This window comes from Lycorma delicatula, chromosome 3 (assembly GCF_047948215.1).
Source record: "Lycorma delicatula isolate Av1 chromosome 3, ASM4794821v1, whole genome shotgun sequence".
Lineage (NCBI taxonomy): Eukaryota > Metazoa > Arthropoda > Insecta > Hemiptera > Fulgoridae > Lycorma > Lycorma delicatula.
In genome coordinates, this window is record NC_134457.1 from 138,891,079 (window position 1) to 138,908,035 (window position 16,957).

Consider the following 16,957-nt stretch of genomic DNA (forward strand, 5'->3'; position numbering starts at 1 on the left):
ATAATTTTTGTTAGTTTCTTGTAGATCGCCTACAGAGAACGCCAGCTGTGTGCGTGAGATTTGGAAGTTGTGCTACTATCGGAAGGTGCTGTTTACATGTTGCTTCAGTTTGGTTATGTTTTGACAGTTAATTGTTTTTACTCATCTGGTACAATTTACCTATACAATTCACTACCAACAGATTTGCCTGAGTGATATGTAGCGTATAATGTCTCTTCTTTATGTTACTTTCATCGCGCTGGTTTATTATTTTCTCCTTGCTTGTATAGGTGGATTGAGTTTGAAAGATGTGAGTGCATAAAGTGATAACATTGCTACTTAATTTTTTTATTTGAAAATGATAAATTTTATTAAGCTTGAAACTTACTGAAGATAATATATGTATTTTAAAAATTAATTTTTGCGTATGTTATACATAACTAATGTTTATTTCCTAACATATGGAGTGCGGAGTAGGAGACTAGTTCACTTATCTAGTTAGCATTACGTTAAGATAGCGTCATTGATCAATTATGTATTTTGCTTTATCATGATGAAAAGGATAATTCTTCAAAAATATTTTTTTTTGGGGGTTCTGGATAGTTGCTTCATACATTAACGTTCGCGATATGTTTTCAGTTTTCCGACAGTAATTTACTGTGATTATTCTGCAAATCCAGTGGAAAAATGAAACTAGTATATCCATGATTTATAAATTTGTTAGTCATTTGTTGTGGAAAAAATTATTTTCTAATTTTATTTTAAAAAAATCATATTAATGGTGCCTAGTCATTTTTAATTTAAAATAGTGGCAATATTTATTTATGCAGATTACTTAGGAAAAAAATCCACAATTTTTTAACATTGTGTAAGCTAATTTCATAATGTAATCTAGTGTACTCAGAAATACACAGCTTCCATTGCCTTTAATCATGCATTGCTCATTCACCATTTATCAGTTAATGTCTTCAATAACTGCTGAAAAGTTACAACTATTTTAGAAACCATTTCCTCAGTGTGGGTTCTCCACAGACTACTGATTATGGTACCTGTTTGCTTAAAGATACATGCGGTAATTACGTATTAACGCCACTGCAGCTGCTGTTTAGGTTATGTTGACTTTGTGTAAAGACAAATCGTACGTATATCAAAATAACCTAACTAAATATAACCTATGCTCTATAACCTCTTATAATTAACATTAAATATGCTTTTTTTTGTCTTCAGTCATTTGACTGGTTTGATGCAGCTCTCCAAGATTCCCTATCTAGTGCTTGTCGTTTCATTTCAGTATACCCTCTACATCCTACATCCCTAACAGTTTATTTTACATATTCCAAACGTGGCCTGCCTACACAATTTTTCCCTTCTACCTGTCCTTCCAATATTAAAGCGACTATTCCAGGATGCCTTAGTATGTAGCCTATAAGTCTGTCTCTTCTTTTAACTATATTTTTCCAAATGCTTCTTTCTTCATCTATTTGCCGCAATACCTCTTCATTTGTCACTTTATCCACCCATCTGATTTTTAACATTCTCCTATAGCACCACATTTCAAAAGCTTCTAACCTTTTCGTCTCAGATACTCCGATTGTCCAAGTTTCACTACCATATAAAGCGACACTCCAAACATACACTTTCAAAAATCTTTTCCTGACATTAAAATTAATTTTTGATGTAAACAAATTATATTTCTTACTGAAGGCTCGTTTAGCTTGTGCTCTTTGGCATTTTACATCGCTCCTGCTTCGTCCATCTTTAGTAATTCTACTTCCCAAATAACAAAATTCTTCTACCTCCATAATCTTTTCTCCTCCTATTTTCACATTCAGTGGTCCATCTTTGATATTTCTATTACATTTCATTACTTTTGTTTTGTTCTTGTTTATTTTCATGCAATAGTTCTTGCATAGGACTTTATCTATGCCGTTCATTTTTCTTCTAAATCCTTTTTACTCTCGGCTAGAATTACTATATCATCAGCAAATCATAACATCTTTATCTTTTCACCTTGTACTGTTACTCCGAATCTAAATTGTTCTTTAACATCATTAACTGCTAGTTCCATGTAAAGATTAAAAAGTAACGGAGATAGGGAACATCCTTGTCGGACTCCCTTTCTTATTACAGCTTCTTTCTTATGTTCTTCAATTATTACTGTTGCTGTTTGGTTCCTGTACATGATAGCAATTGTTCTTCTATCTCTGTATTTGAACCCTAATTTTTTTAAAATGCTGTACATTTTATTCCAGTCTACGTTATCGAATGCTTTTTCTAGGTCTATAAACGCCAAGTATGTTGGTTTGTTTTTCTTTAATCTTCCTTCTACTATTAATCTGAGGCCTAAAATTGTTTCCCTTGTCCCTATACTTTTCCTGAAACCAAATTGGTCTTCTCCTAACACTTCCTCCGCTCTCCTCTCAATTCTTCTGTATAGAATTCTAGTTAAGATTTTTGATGCATGACTAGTTAAACTAATTGTTCTGTATTCTTCACATTTATCTGCCCCTGCTTTCTTTGGTATCATGACTATAACACTTTTTTTTTTATCTGAAGGAAATTCCCTTTTTCATAAATATTACACACCAGTTTGTATAATCTATCAATCGCTTCCTCACCTGCACTGCGCAGTAATTCTACCGGTATTCCGTCTATTCCAGGAGCCTTTCTGCCATTTAAATCTTTTAATGCTCTCTTAAATTCAGATCTCAGTATTGTTTCTCCCATTTCACCTTCTCAACTTCCTCTATAACACCATTTTCTAATTCATTTCCTCCTTATAACTCTTCAATATATTCCACCCATCTATCGACTTTACCTTTCGTATTATATATTGGTGTACCATCTTTGTTTAACACATTATTAGATTTTAATTTATTTACCCCAAAAGTTTCCTTAACTTTCCTGTATGCTCCGTCTATTTTACCAATGTTCATTTCTCTTTCCACTTCTGAACACTTCTTTAATCCACTCTTCTTTCGCCAGGTTGCACTTCCTGTTTATAGCATTACTTAATTGCCGATAGTTCCTTTTACTTCCTTCATCACTAGCATTCTTATATTTTCTACATTCATCCATCAGCTGCAATATATCATCTGAAACCCAAGGTTTTCTACCAGTTCTCTTTATTCTGCCTAAGTTTGCTTCTGCTGATTTAAGAATTTCCTTTTTAGCATTCTCTCGTTCTTCTTCTACATTTTCTACCTTATCTTTTTTACTCAGACCTCTTGCGATGTCCTCCTCAAAAATCTTCTTTACCTCCTCTTCCTCAAGCTTCTCTAAATTCCACAGATTCATCTGACACCTTTTCTTCAGGTTTTTAAACCCCAATCTACATTTCATTATCACCAAATTATGGTCGCTATCAATGTCTGCTCCAGGGTAAGTTTTGCAGTCAATTAGTTGATTTCTAAATCTTTGCTTAACCATGATATAATCTATCTGATACCTTGCAGTATCGCCTGGATTTTTCCAAGTGTATATTCTTCTATTATGATTTTTAAATTGGGTATTGGCAATTACTAAATTATACTTCGTGCAAAACTCTATAAGTCGGTTCCCTCTTTCATTCCTTTTGCCCAGCCCGTATTCACCCACTATATTTCCTTTCTTGCCTTTCCCAATGCTTGCATTCCAATCTCCAACTATTATTAAATTTTCATCTCCTTTTACGTGTTTAATTGCTTCATCAATCTCTTCGTATACACACTCTACCTCATCATCATCATGGGCGCTTGTAGGCATATAGACGTTAACAATCGTTGTCGGTTTAGGTTTTGAATTTATCCTTATTACAATGATTCTATCGCCATGCGTCTTGAAATACTCCACTCTCCTCCCTATCTTCTTGTTCATCATGAAACCTACTCCTGCCTGCCCATTATTTGACGCTGAGTTAATTACTCTAAAGTCGCCTTCCTGTTTCCACCGAACCTCACTAATTCCTACTTTATCCATCTTTACCCTATCCATTTCCCTTTTTAAATTTTCTACCCTACCCACCTTTTTTAAACTTTTAACATTCCACGCTCCGACTTGTAGAATGTTATTTTTTACTTTTCTGGTGACCCCTTCCTTAGTAGTCCCCACCCGGAGATCCGAACGGGGGACTATTTTACCTCCGGAATATTTTACCAAGGAAGGCGCCTCCATTATTATTATGTGAAAATGCAGAGAGCCACATTTTCTTGGAAAAAAAACAGCTGTAGTTTTCCGTTGCTTTCAGCTGCGCAGTACTCAGAGGACTGAGTGATGTTGATATGGCCGTTTAAGTCATTGTGACTCACGCCCCTAACAACTACTGAAAGAGCTGCTGTCCTCTTTCAGGAATCATTCCTTAGTCTGGCTCTCAACAGATACATCTCCGATATGGTTGCACCTTCGGTCCAGCTACTCTGTATCTCTGAGCACTCAAGCCCCCTCACCAACGGCAAGGTCTCATGATTCATAGAGGAGGCACAATTCATAATTCATACAACGATTCATAATATATACAACTTATTAATAATATAACCATAATGTTATATCACCGAAATCGGTCCATAATGTTAATCCACCAAAATCCGATTGACTACTTTGTTCTTAAGTAAAGCTGTAGCTGCAGTGGCGTTAATACGTAAGAGGTTAGCGAGCGTAGGTTTTTTTTTATATACGTACGATTTGTCAGTGCACGAAGTCAACATAACCTAAACAGCTGCGGTGTCGTTAATACGTAAGTACCATACATGCTCCCAAATCACTGACAAGGTATCATTATTCCTTCAAGAACAGATATGATTAGTTTTCATTTTTATTAACATTTGGCTTAGTTTGCATATGTTCATTTGTAGTTCTGGCCTGTAAAAGGATTTAAATTCAATGAGCTGCATATTTGTTAGCTTTCTTCTTTTGAAAACTGACCTTAGTTTACGATCTGAAGTAGGGAGTGCCTACTTTTGTGAATCACTAAAAGCTGTGTTTTCAATACAAGGCATGGTTTTAGTTGCTTTGTGCGGTTTGTCATTGGACCATAGCTGGGCACTTGTGTATCAAAATTTGAAAGTTAGTAGGCAGTTTAGGGTCTCTACCCACTGTGCCGGAGATGATGTGGAATTAAGATTTGCAACTTTTAAATGTTGAGCGAGCAATACTTAATCATTTCCCATGGAGTATAAAGTAATTGGGTAGCATGGTGGCCTGCAAACATACCAACATGACAGCTGATTCTTCATATATCAGGTTTGAAACTGTTCAGGATGTCTGCACTCAACGATAATCTGGTGTTAAGAGCACTGCTATCAGGACACAGTAGGTAGCAAATGAATGGGGATATATCTAGTGGCATAGTTATTTGTTTACAGTATAATATACTGTTACTGTACTGGGGAACTTGTTAAGAATTTTAATATCTCTACAAGTTTATTCATATAGATTGAAAAATCAAAGTGTAGTATATAGTTCCATGATTTATTATGTTTTTAGTTTTGCATTTGTTGAGGAAAGTGCCTTTAATTTCGTTGAGAGTTTTTTGACAATTTTTACTGCTGGGTACCCTTTTGAGATTTTTTTTTAATAGAAGCATATATTATATGGCCAGTGCCTTTTCTTGTTGAGGGTATGCTTAACACTTTGTTCTTTCATATTTAGCCACTTCAGTATCATATTACCCTGAATAATGTTTGATTTTCTAGCATCATCAGTTGTGATAAAAATTCATTTTCATTTTGAAAATTTAGTTGGTGCCCACAGTGTAATTAGCCATGGAGAAGGAAATACTACTTGATGCAATTGGGAGAAAAACTTGGAGATTGGGTTAGATATTAATGGAAAATTTAATTAATTAAGTTAGATATTGTAAACACCACTAGAAAAGTGGCTTTTACTTTTTTTTTGCTTTGAACAGAGCATGTTATGATGTTAAGATGAGTTTGTTTCATTTTTCCTGTGTTTTATTGATTGGGATATGAATGTAGAAACTTATATGAAATTTTATTTATACTTGGAAATGAAACAAGAAGTCCCAACCAATCTAATATTTAGTTAAGTATAATTGGTAATCAGCTGTAGCTGTATCTGTGTTACCACAGATATTGCTTTTAGTCACTGGGATTAAGTTGATAGTTGTGAGAATTGGCCTGTGTGTGTGGCTGAAGTAGATAGACTTTCTTTCATAATTTAGTTTAAGGCACATTGTGAGGAATTATAATCTTGAATAAGATAAATTAAAGTTTGAAATATTTTAATTTAGTAATTAAATTTTTATTATTTCTGTTCTAGGAACAACCTAGAGTGATTAGAGAAAATTTTGAAAGTGATCATCAAAACCAACAGATTCCTTTTCCTAGTCACTGGCAAAGAAATCAGTCTTTGTTTCATTTGCAGGATAATAATCAGATAAAAGAAGGTCTATATTTTATTTTTTTATATTATTATTTTTAAAAGATTTCTTATTTATTAGCAATATCTTTAAAATTTGTTATAAATATATTTAGTTGTACCCTTGTTAAGACTTCACCTAATCTTTTTTTTAGGTTTTATTTAACTCTACTTCCTTCCACCTTTTTAGAAGAATTATGTTGTCTAAAATTTATTCAAGACAAGCTTCAAATTATTTTTAAAAAATCTTATAGCTTTAAACTTTTAACGTTTAAAAGAGATTTAAGCTTTTTTTAAATTAAAGCTTAAAGCTTATGAAGCTTCTTTTTATATATATTTTTCTCTATCTGCTTAAAAAGTTAATTACAGAAAACCTACATTACATTTAGAAGTTTTTTTTCTGTAATTGTCTCCTGTCTATAGTTATCTTTCGTTAATTATATCTGATATAATTAATTAATTATTTTTAATTTGGTTTTGCCATTGCACTTTTGAGAATTATTTTAAATAATCAACTGAGTACATAAATTCTTCGAAAAAATCAGCCACATTTTCAAGTTAAACTTAAATTTTTATAGCGGCCTAAGATATAAAATTTAAGTTTGTAAATTTTTATTTTAATTTATACTTGTATCTGTATTAAATGTCAGTTGTATTGCATGGTTAAGTATTGTTTACATTTCGAATTACATAAAATTTATTGTAAAATCATATTTAGAAGTAGTAGTAGTAGTAGTTGCATGTTTTTTTGAAATTTTAAACAGTTTGTCAGTTTTTCATAACTACTGTTACTCAGTGTTCAGGTTTCTATTTGAGCCCCGATTATGCATCATTAGAAAACTGGAAAAAAAAAAAAAATGTAAGTTTACTGTTTGAAAAAATTGAAGTCATTATTGTCGAGGGGTCCTTGCTTAATTTTTGTTGTTAAAATTTCTGTGTTTAAGTCTTTTTTTGTTTATATTGAAAAAGAAAAGATTATGTAAATTATAATTTTGGAAGAAGTTTGAGTGAGACGTTTATGCTGTGATATCAAATGGATTTTATCTTGCAATAAATAAAATCATTTTCAAAGATTTTCAAAAAATCATCAAATTCGTTCTAAGTGTAAGCACCAGTATTACATTAAGATATTATTCGAGGGTAAATTAGATATAAACGGAATTATTGTTCCAGAACATCTACAGTTGGTAGGACTGGGTCTGTGCTTCTAGTATGCTTGGGTGGGGTCATTAGGAGTGGGGAGAGCTGACCATTTCACGCTCCCAACCAATTTGTCAGTAATGCTCACGTCAGAGCAACAGGTCCACCCCTGTACAATGCATAATTATAAAATTTCTTGCTTGTGAATCAGTTCAAGCGATGGAAATTTTCTGGAGATTGACTGCACAGTTTGGGGACCAAACATTGTCAAGAACTTGTGTGCTTGCCTGGTGTAAAGAGTTCAAGGAAGGACAAGAATGAGTGGAAAATCAGGAACATGATTACTGTCTTCGGACCAGCATTATAGATGAAAACATTCGCACGGTTCGAAACATTCTAGAAGATGATCAACGAGTGAGAGTATACGAAATTGCAGAACAGGTCGAAATAAGTTGTGGGACTGACAAGTGATCATCACAAACGACCTACAGTTCCATAAAGTATGTGCAGATGGGTCCCTCGCCTTTTGACCGCAGATCAGAAGTTGAGATGTTTGGAGGTCTGTCAGAAGGTTTCAGCAAGGTTTGTGAAAGAAGGTGATGCATTTTTGAGTCGAATTGTCACCTGCAACGAAAGGTGGGTCCACCATTACACTCTCCAGTTGAAACAAGTCAGTATGGAGTGGCAGATAAAAGGGGAGGCAGTCCCAGTGAAATTCAAGACTTGAGTGTCTGCTGGCAAGGTTCTTTCAACCATTTTTTTTGACCAGCGAGGTATTTTGCTCTTTGATTTTTTGCATGAGCGATCACAATCAATCCTGCTTACTAATGCTAGCTGTTGAATGAGGTGAGAGGTGCATATCATCACAAAAGGCGAGACCAACCGATGTGAGAGGCCGTTCTCCACAACAATGCCAGGCCGCATACTGCACCTTCAACAGTCTCAAAACTAGAAGAAATACACTGGACTCAACTTGATCATCCTCCCTACGACCCTGACCTATTGCCCTGCAATTTTTATTTGTTTGGGCCACTTAAAGAAGCTCCGGAAGGGCAACAATTTGAAGATGACAAGGGTGTGGAGGGATTCATGCACAATTGGCTCCAGACACAACCAACTTCATTCTAAGATGCTGTGATAAAAACCTTCCTTCTAGCTGGAAAAAATGTATTTCTAAAGCAGGAAACTATGTAGAAAAATAAATTGTATTTGCTTTTTATTTTTCAATAAATAAATTTAAAAAAAAATAAAATCACGTTATTGCCTTGTAATTTTAACACTCGCAAATCTAGAAGTAAGTTAAAATGAGCCGATGAGAGCCAATAATGTAAGTGTAGTGATGAAACTCTAAACACTCAATAATCATCAAAGAAATGTTATGGGCCAGTGCATTATATTGTGTAACTTTCATGTTCATTTTTTAAAATGTTTACATAAGTCATTCATTTCCTATTAATCCACCAATTTTTAAGCAAGATTGCTTCTTCTGGATAATAATTTATTTTAATTTCCGTATTTGAAGCTCATTCAAATGCTAAATTATAATCTTCTTTTTGAAATAAATGTCATAATTATTACATGAGATCTTATTTATATCTTCTTCATTTAGTGCTAACCTTTATATAAGACATAAGGGATTAACTTGTAGAACATAAAATGTGTGAATAATTGAGAATATATTTGGTATGCAAATATATTATAAGAAACCTGTGATATAAATTTGTGGTGAAAAAAAATGTTCCAGTTGTGCTGTAAAGTAAATTAAATTATATTATGCTAATAGTTAAGATCAAAACAGTATAACAAAATTTTATTGTTTATTATAAGGTTTTTTTAAACATATGTAATCTAAGTTTATTTTATTGATGCATGTATGTATAAGTTTCTAAGATGCATGTATGCTTATAGAAAACAAGTATATAATATGACAATTATGACTAGATATTTATGTTTAAGTAATATAACAGCACAATGAAACTATTCATAAATATTACACTTTGTGTAATTTTTTTTTTTATGAGCAGAATTTAATATTTTCACTTTGATTAATGTAAAAGAATTTTTTTAAAAGATTTGTTAAAACCTTCAAATGAAACATCTGTTGGAATCTTATTTTAAATGGTATTATGTTATATTTTGAAATTTTTATTAGTCATCAAAATATAATGACTAACACAGATGTATAAGTACAAGCGATTTGTTTTCAAATTTCTTTCTTTAAAGCTTCAATAATTGTTCCGTTCCACATCGAGCCATCCAGTGCTGCGATCTAGTGGGTGCTAGCGCTAACCGGAAGGTGAGTCTCATACTAGTATTCTACATTAGAGTCTCGCCCAGTGTGGTCACATTTTTCATTTCATCCGGATGGACAATTAGTGTTAGTTATATTCTACATCAGCCTCCCTCACAGTGCGGTCGTGTTTTCATTTTAGTCCAAGGGGACTCATTGTTTTTTGATAACGTTCAAGTTCAATTATGACTAAAGTGTCATACGTTCTTAAGTTTAATGTAACTATTGTAATTCAATTAAAATTTCAAGGGTGACAACAAATTAAATATAACAATTCAAGAAGAACATAGCATTGCTTCATTTCATCATCTACCATCTCAACAAAAAAAGTACAGTCCATACTAGCTCTAAATTCTACCATATCTTTTATGGTCCTCCGAGCTGGATCTATCATACCTTTTATGGTCCTCAGTCGCCTGATCAAGTGGATCAAAGTGTCACCGGATAGAGGGACAGGATCATCAAGTAGCAGAATTCACAAGGCAGGATTCGTAAGGCCGGATCAAGTGGTATTTATAAGCAGTGTTAAATACCATTACCTAATCTTTCATAGGAACTGTGAATGTTAATCTTTATGGGACAGTGTACATTCAGGAGTACGTGGGGCATTAGTATAAAATGCATAAAATTCAATACGTTTTAAATAACTTGTAACATTCAGGACACGCATAAGATTATAACAATAGTTGTTATATGCAAGTTACCGAACAGTGAATCTTCAATAATATTAAAGTTACAGGTCAGTCTTTAACAATAATAATTTTTTGTGAACTTTAATGTGTTAGAACTATACTGGGTTACATACACACACACTCACAGTTGCAAGCAAGGTTAATATCAGCAGATGACATCATATCATACATTAGAAAAAAAACTTTATCAACAAGCCTACTCAGAACATAATCAACACGCATTCTTATCAACTTAACTTTTGATCATTGAAAACAATTTAATAATATTATTTTATAATAATTTAGTAATTATCAATTTAAATATCAATTTATTTCATTTTATTTATTTAATTTCTTATCAACTTATTTAATATCTCTATCAATACCGTAATTTAAGTCAAAATGAAATTTAAAAATTTAATTAAGAAAGGAGATATTATGAAAAACTGCATACCAAAACTAAAATTATTCATTAATAATTTTAATTCCGAAGCAGATGATTATGATGTGTTCACTATAAAATTCAGTAGACCATTAGGATACGAAAAAACATTTTTTGAAGTTCAATCTGAAATAGAATTGCATAAAGATGCAACAGATAAAGATTTAGAGGATAGGGACATATATGATGTGTCATATATGTCAAAATTTCAGACGCAATTGAGTCAAATAAAATAATTGACAAACCCAATCAAATTACATTAAAACCTATACAAATTGACCCCTTTCATGGTGATATGAGAGCATGACATAAATTTTTTGATCTTTTTAATAGTTTAGTCCATAAATGCAAGGAATTTTTCGATGTTGAAAGATCTTACTAACTCACAAATTTCTTAAGAGATAATGCTTTAGATGGAATAAAAAATTTATCAGTAACATCTGAAAATTATGAAACTGCCATAAACTTACTTAAGGCTCGTTATGACAATAAAACTACTAATTGCAGTTAAACATGCTATGGAAATTATTAATCTAAAACCATTAAAAAGGGAAAATTCTGAAAATTTATCTAAATTCATTGATCAAATTAATTAAAATATTAATGCATCGAAGAACCTAAATATTGATTATTTAGAATTCATTATAATACAAATAATTACTCAAAATTTAAATTAAATACTTTAAGAGATTGGGAAAAAACATTGGAAAATAATGAATTTCCAAGGTTAGAACAACTCATTTCTTTCTTAGAATGTAAGCATAAACTACTTGAATCCACAGACATAATTCAAGGTAATGAAAAAGTACAGCCATCTAATGTATGCTTTAGCGGCAAAAGATATGATTCTTCCAGACCTAGTTCTAATAAAACTGCATTTTATGTAAATAATTCTAATAATTTTGTGTGCATTATGTAAAACTAGCATTCATCCATTGTATCGATGTAATAAATTTTTAAGTTACAATGTTAATGAAAGGAAAAATTTTATATTTCAGAAAAAATTATGTCTTAATTGTTTAAGCAAACATTACATTGTAAAAAGATGTCAAAGCAATCGTAAATGTAAAAAATACTCACAGAAGCATCATAACGCTAATTCATTTAGATAAAACACTACAAGAGCTAGCAATTAAATCTTCTATGCCGAATCAAGCTCCTTTGGCTAATAGTTCATATTGTACTTTAAAATTAGAACCTAACAAGTCTGTTTTACTTGCAACAGCAGTAGTTATCGTTAAAGATAAAAAAGATAATTTCATCCAAGCCAGGGTCTTACTTGATTCTGCTTTAATTTTGTACTGAAAGGTTTGCTGCTAAACTTGGGCTTCAAACCAAACTTGTTTTAATGCCGATCACAGGTATTAGTAATGTCACTAAATCTAAGTTAAGTGTTGATTTAAATATTAAATCTAGATATGAAGATTTTAATTTTAATTTGAAATGTCATGTACTGCCATCTATTACAGGTCTGTTGCCTTATGATTTTGTAAACATAAGTGACTGGGAAATTCCTTCTCATCTTTTTCTTGACGATCCTCATTTTAATATTTCTGGGCAAATCAACATTCTCCTAGGAGCTCAATATTACCTTTTGTTGCTTAAGCCTGTTCAATTAACTCACAATTGTAATCATACCATTCTTCAAGAAACTCGTCTTGGTTTCATAGTCTCTGGACAAATCCCTATGAAATCGAGTAAACAGAAACATAATTCAGATTCAGTATCACTTTTTGTTAGCAGTGAACAACTTTCCTCTCAATTAGAGTCTTTTTGGAGATCTGAAGAGATCGAAAATCGTTTACCAACCAAGGAGGAATCTTTCTGTGAAAAACATTTAGTTGAAAATACCTTTCGTGATGGCAAAGGCAGATTTGTTGTATCTCTTCCTCGTAAGGAAAACTGCGTTTTAGGAGATTCTTTTGAAAATGCCAAACATCGTTTCAATTTATTACAGCTTAGATTTAAGAAAAATCCTAAACTCAAGAAAGACTACTTCCATTTCATGAAAGAATATCAAGAATTAGATTACATGCAACCTGCAGATTCATCTCAGTGTAATGCTCCATCTGAAATCTTTTATTTGTCCCATCACGCAATATATCGTTAATCTTCCACCACTACCAAAACAAGAGTAGTATTTGACGGTAGTGCAAAAACATCAAATGGCCGATCACTTAATTCAATTCTTGCTACAGTTCCAGTAGTACAACAAGATTTATTTTTGATTATAATTCATTTTAGAACTCAAGTTACGTGCTATCAGGCGATATTCCAAAGATGTATCAAAAAATTCCCATCAATCCTCGAGATTTTCCATTGCAAAGAATCCTCTGGTATGATAATAATAACTCATCAATCATTCCATACAATTTACAAACAATTACTTATGGTTTAGTATCTTCAAGTTTTCTAGCAACAGGATGTTTGATTGAAATTTCCAATCAAAATGAAGCCTCTTTTCCTCAAGCTTGCCAAGTAATTAAGCAAGATTTTTATGTCGATGATCTGCTCACTGGTTGTGACAACATCGATCAGTTGAAACAATTATACAGTGATGTTTCGTGATTGTTTAACAAATACGGGGTTTCACTACATAAATGCCATTCCAACATTCCGGATATGTTTGACAATTTTGATTCTTTCATCAAATTAGACAAGGTTGAAAAGATCAAGATACTTGGATTATTTTGGAATCCTCAAAGTGATGATTTCATTTATCAATTCAAACCAAAAGATGATAATACTTCTTACACTAAACGTTCTGTTTTATCAATTGTTTCTTCATTGTTCGATCCTTTGGGGTCTACTTGCTCCTACAATTGTTCCATTTAAGTTGTTCATCCCAAGAGTTATGGTGTGCTAGCCTTCAATGGGATGAATTTCTTCCCGCTCTGTTAGCAGAAAAATGGTATTTTCTGTACTCTCTCAACTCAGAGGTCCACTGAAAGGTTAACTCTCAACTCCTAGGTTAGTTAAAATAGTTTTAATAAGAGTTATCAATTACATGGTTTTTGTGATGCAGGTAGGTAGCACATATGGTGCTTGTATTTTCATTAGATCTATTGATAAATGCATTGAAACCCACTTGCTGTGTTCAAAATCTAGAATTGCTCCTATCCAGCAAATCTCTATTCCTAGATTAGAGCTGAATGCGGCTCTTCCTCACCTTATCTCGTTTATTCAATTCTCGTTTATTCTTCGATTATCTCATTTATTCAATAAGGTTAAGTGTATTTTAGGTATAAGATTTCATTCAATCCATTTTTGGTCGGATTCTCAATTGGTATTTTACTGGTTGTCATCACTTCCTAATCAGTGGAAGGTATTTGTCGCAAATAGAATTTGTGAAATTCAAGAGCTAACTAAGGAATGCTTATGGAAGCATGTTCCTTCAAAGGATAACCCTGCAGACATCCTGTCGTGTGGTTGCATGTTAGATGCATTAATCTTGTCACAACTCTGGTGGAATGGTCTGTCTTTTCTGAAGGAAGAGGAGAACGCTTGGCCATCCAATTTGCCTATCATTTTTATGATTCTGCCAGATTCGCTCAAGGGAGAGAAGAAGTCTACCAAAACTAATGTGTTTTCAGCTGCTCTTCAAACTACAGAAGCTGTAGAACTTTCAAAACCATTTTCTTCATTCAGATGAACATTAAATATATTTTCATATTGTCGTCGCTTCATTTATAATTTAAAAAATAAAAATAATCGTATATTGTCAGGTCTTTCTCCGGAAGAATCAATTCTACATTGCCAATACCTATCTGTCATAATGGGATCCTACTTCACTTACTCCTGGACATTTTCTAGCCTTCGCTCCATTAACTTCCTTACCTGACCCTGATTTCTCAGGCATTAACGTAATTATTTTATGTAATACTCTTTGTTTGTATATTAAGTTTCATTTCATGTAATGTATCACAAAATTATAATTAAGGTAATTATAATTGGTGGGCGGTGTGTTCAGTTTCACGTTGAGCTGTCTGGTGCTGCGATCTAGTGGGTGCTAGCGCTAACCGGAAGGTGAGGCTCATGCTAGTATTCTACATTAGAGCCCCACCCAGTGCAGTCGCATTTTTCATTTCGTCTGGATGGACAATTAGTGTTAGTTATATTCTACGTCAGGATCCCGCACAGTGCGGTCGTGTTTTCATTTCAGTCCAAGGGGACTCATAATTTTTTGATAATGTTCAAATTCAATTATGACTAAAGTGTCATACATTCTTAAGTTTAATGTAACTATTGTAATTCAATAAAAATGTCAAGGGTGGCAACAAATTAAATATAACGATTAAAGAAGAACATAGCGTTGCTTCATTTCATTTCATCTAACATCTCAACAAAAAAAATACAGTCCACACTAGCTCTAAATTCTACCAATAATAATTACAATTATTGTAATAACCACAGTCACATAACAACAATAAATTAGTAATGAATTAGAAATAAGCATTCCCAATTGTGCATACCATATTACCATATAAAAAAAATTCTCTTGTAGTTCTTTTTAGTTGAAATACTTAATGAAGTTAATAGTTCATCACATTTAAGTAAAATATTTATAAATCATTTAAATTAGTAAATAAAATTTAAAATTAGATTATATTAAATTAATTAAGATTTATGCAAGATAAAATAGATATTTTTAAAATTAAAATGAGTATTAGCATTTTTAAATATTAAAACAGTATTTTATACTAACCCTTACAATTTTATTTGAACCACTTACAGTTATGTATTTGAAAGAGAAAATATTTCTTTTTTTCATTCACTTAAATTACAAAAATGCAAGAAAGGAAAAATCATATTTTTTACGCTATAACTTTTGAACACTTTAAGCTAGAAGCTTGGTTGGGAATCAGTTTGATGTTATTTTAAAATGTGGTGTTAATGAATTTATAATCTATATCATGCTTATTTATAAATTTAATAAATTTCCCAAACACTTAATATGAAGTAATAAGATAAAAACATGATAAAAGAATAAAAGTGTTTTGTTGCTGTTGTGCAGTTCGTTACTGGTGTTATACTGACACCTTGAGCAATGCCTTAAACTTACTTCTCAAATGTAACTGACTATAATATCTGGATTAAATTTAAAAAAATAAACCAAGTTACTTCACAAATATGAGGCTTTTTATTGAAGTTTTAAAGAAGGAAATTTAAAAGTAAATGCTGCTTTTATGTTGCTGTATTAGTCACAACAATACATTGTTTCTGCTGTTTTTTTTAATATTACCAGTGAAAAAAACAGCAGAAGCAATGTGTAGAAAAACATTAATAAGTTACATAATCACTGTTGTTAGCTGATCAGATGGACTTCCAATTTATTTACATTAATAAACATTTTCTTTCATAATCTGTTTTAAGACATTTTATCAGTATTCTTTGTTTATTTACTGTATTTTGGACATCCATGTAAAACATTTATTATACTTTTTGATAGTTTTTATGTTTGTTTATTGCGTCAAAAAATAATTTTGTCTTTTTATTCATTTTTCAAATATCAACTGTTGTATTGATTAATTTTATGCTTTAAATATTAATTTGTTTTAGGTTGGGTTGCAGTTGAAAACTGGCCAAAAGATTCTTTAGAATTAGGTCAAGTTTCAGGTGTAAGTGTTGATTCCAAAGGTCTTGTTTATATTTTTCATCGTGGTGATCGTGTTTGGGATTCTTCTACATTTGATGCTGTGAACAAAATCACAACTATAGAAAGGCATCGAGGACCTATCTCAGTACCAACTGTTATTATATATAACCCTACATCTGGTCAAATATTACAAAAATGGGGAGAAAATTTGTAAGTATTTAAAAAACATAAATGGTTGTAAGTTTTGATTAGTATCATTTGCTTTACAATATTTATTGTAAATAAATAAATTATAATAATAATTAATTTTTGTGCACATACATACAGGAAGTATCACGAAGTTCTCCCAGGGCTCTCATAACCTATTCTACTCATGAAAGTAATGGAAAAAGTTTATATAAACATATGTTCTAAAGTGCTTCGTTTGCGAGTTATGGCTAGTGAAAGATTTTGCTTGGATTTTAGCTACCCCGGTGAAATGAAGT

At 32.0% G+C, this 16,957-nt stretch overlaps 1 protein-coding gene across 4 annotated transcripts in view; it reads left to right on the forward strand.

The window, feature by feature from the left end:
* Window positions 1-49: 49 nt before the first annotated feature.
* LOC142322044 (peptidyl-alpha-hydroxyglycine alpha-amidating lyase 1-like) overlaps window positions 50-16,957 on the forward strand; it is a 58,001-nt gene continuing 41,093 nt past the window's right edge. For 3 of the 4 annotated variants that reach the window (XM_075360655.1, XM_075360657.1, XM_075360658.1), the window contains exons 1-3: window positions 50-289; window positions 6,235-6,361; window positions 16,436-16,682. In XM_075360655.1, the coding sequence (XP_075216770.1) occupies window positions 209-289; window positions 6,235-6,361; window positions 16,436-16,682 (455 nt within the window). In that variant the 5' untranslated portion in view covers window positions 50-208. Of the gene's footprint in view, window positions 290-5,724; window positions 5,770-6,234; window positions 6,362-16,435; window positions 16,683-16,957 lie in introns of those variants that run through there. The other variant, XM_075360656.1, reaches the window with a different exon arrangement.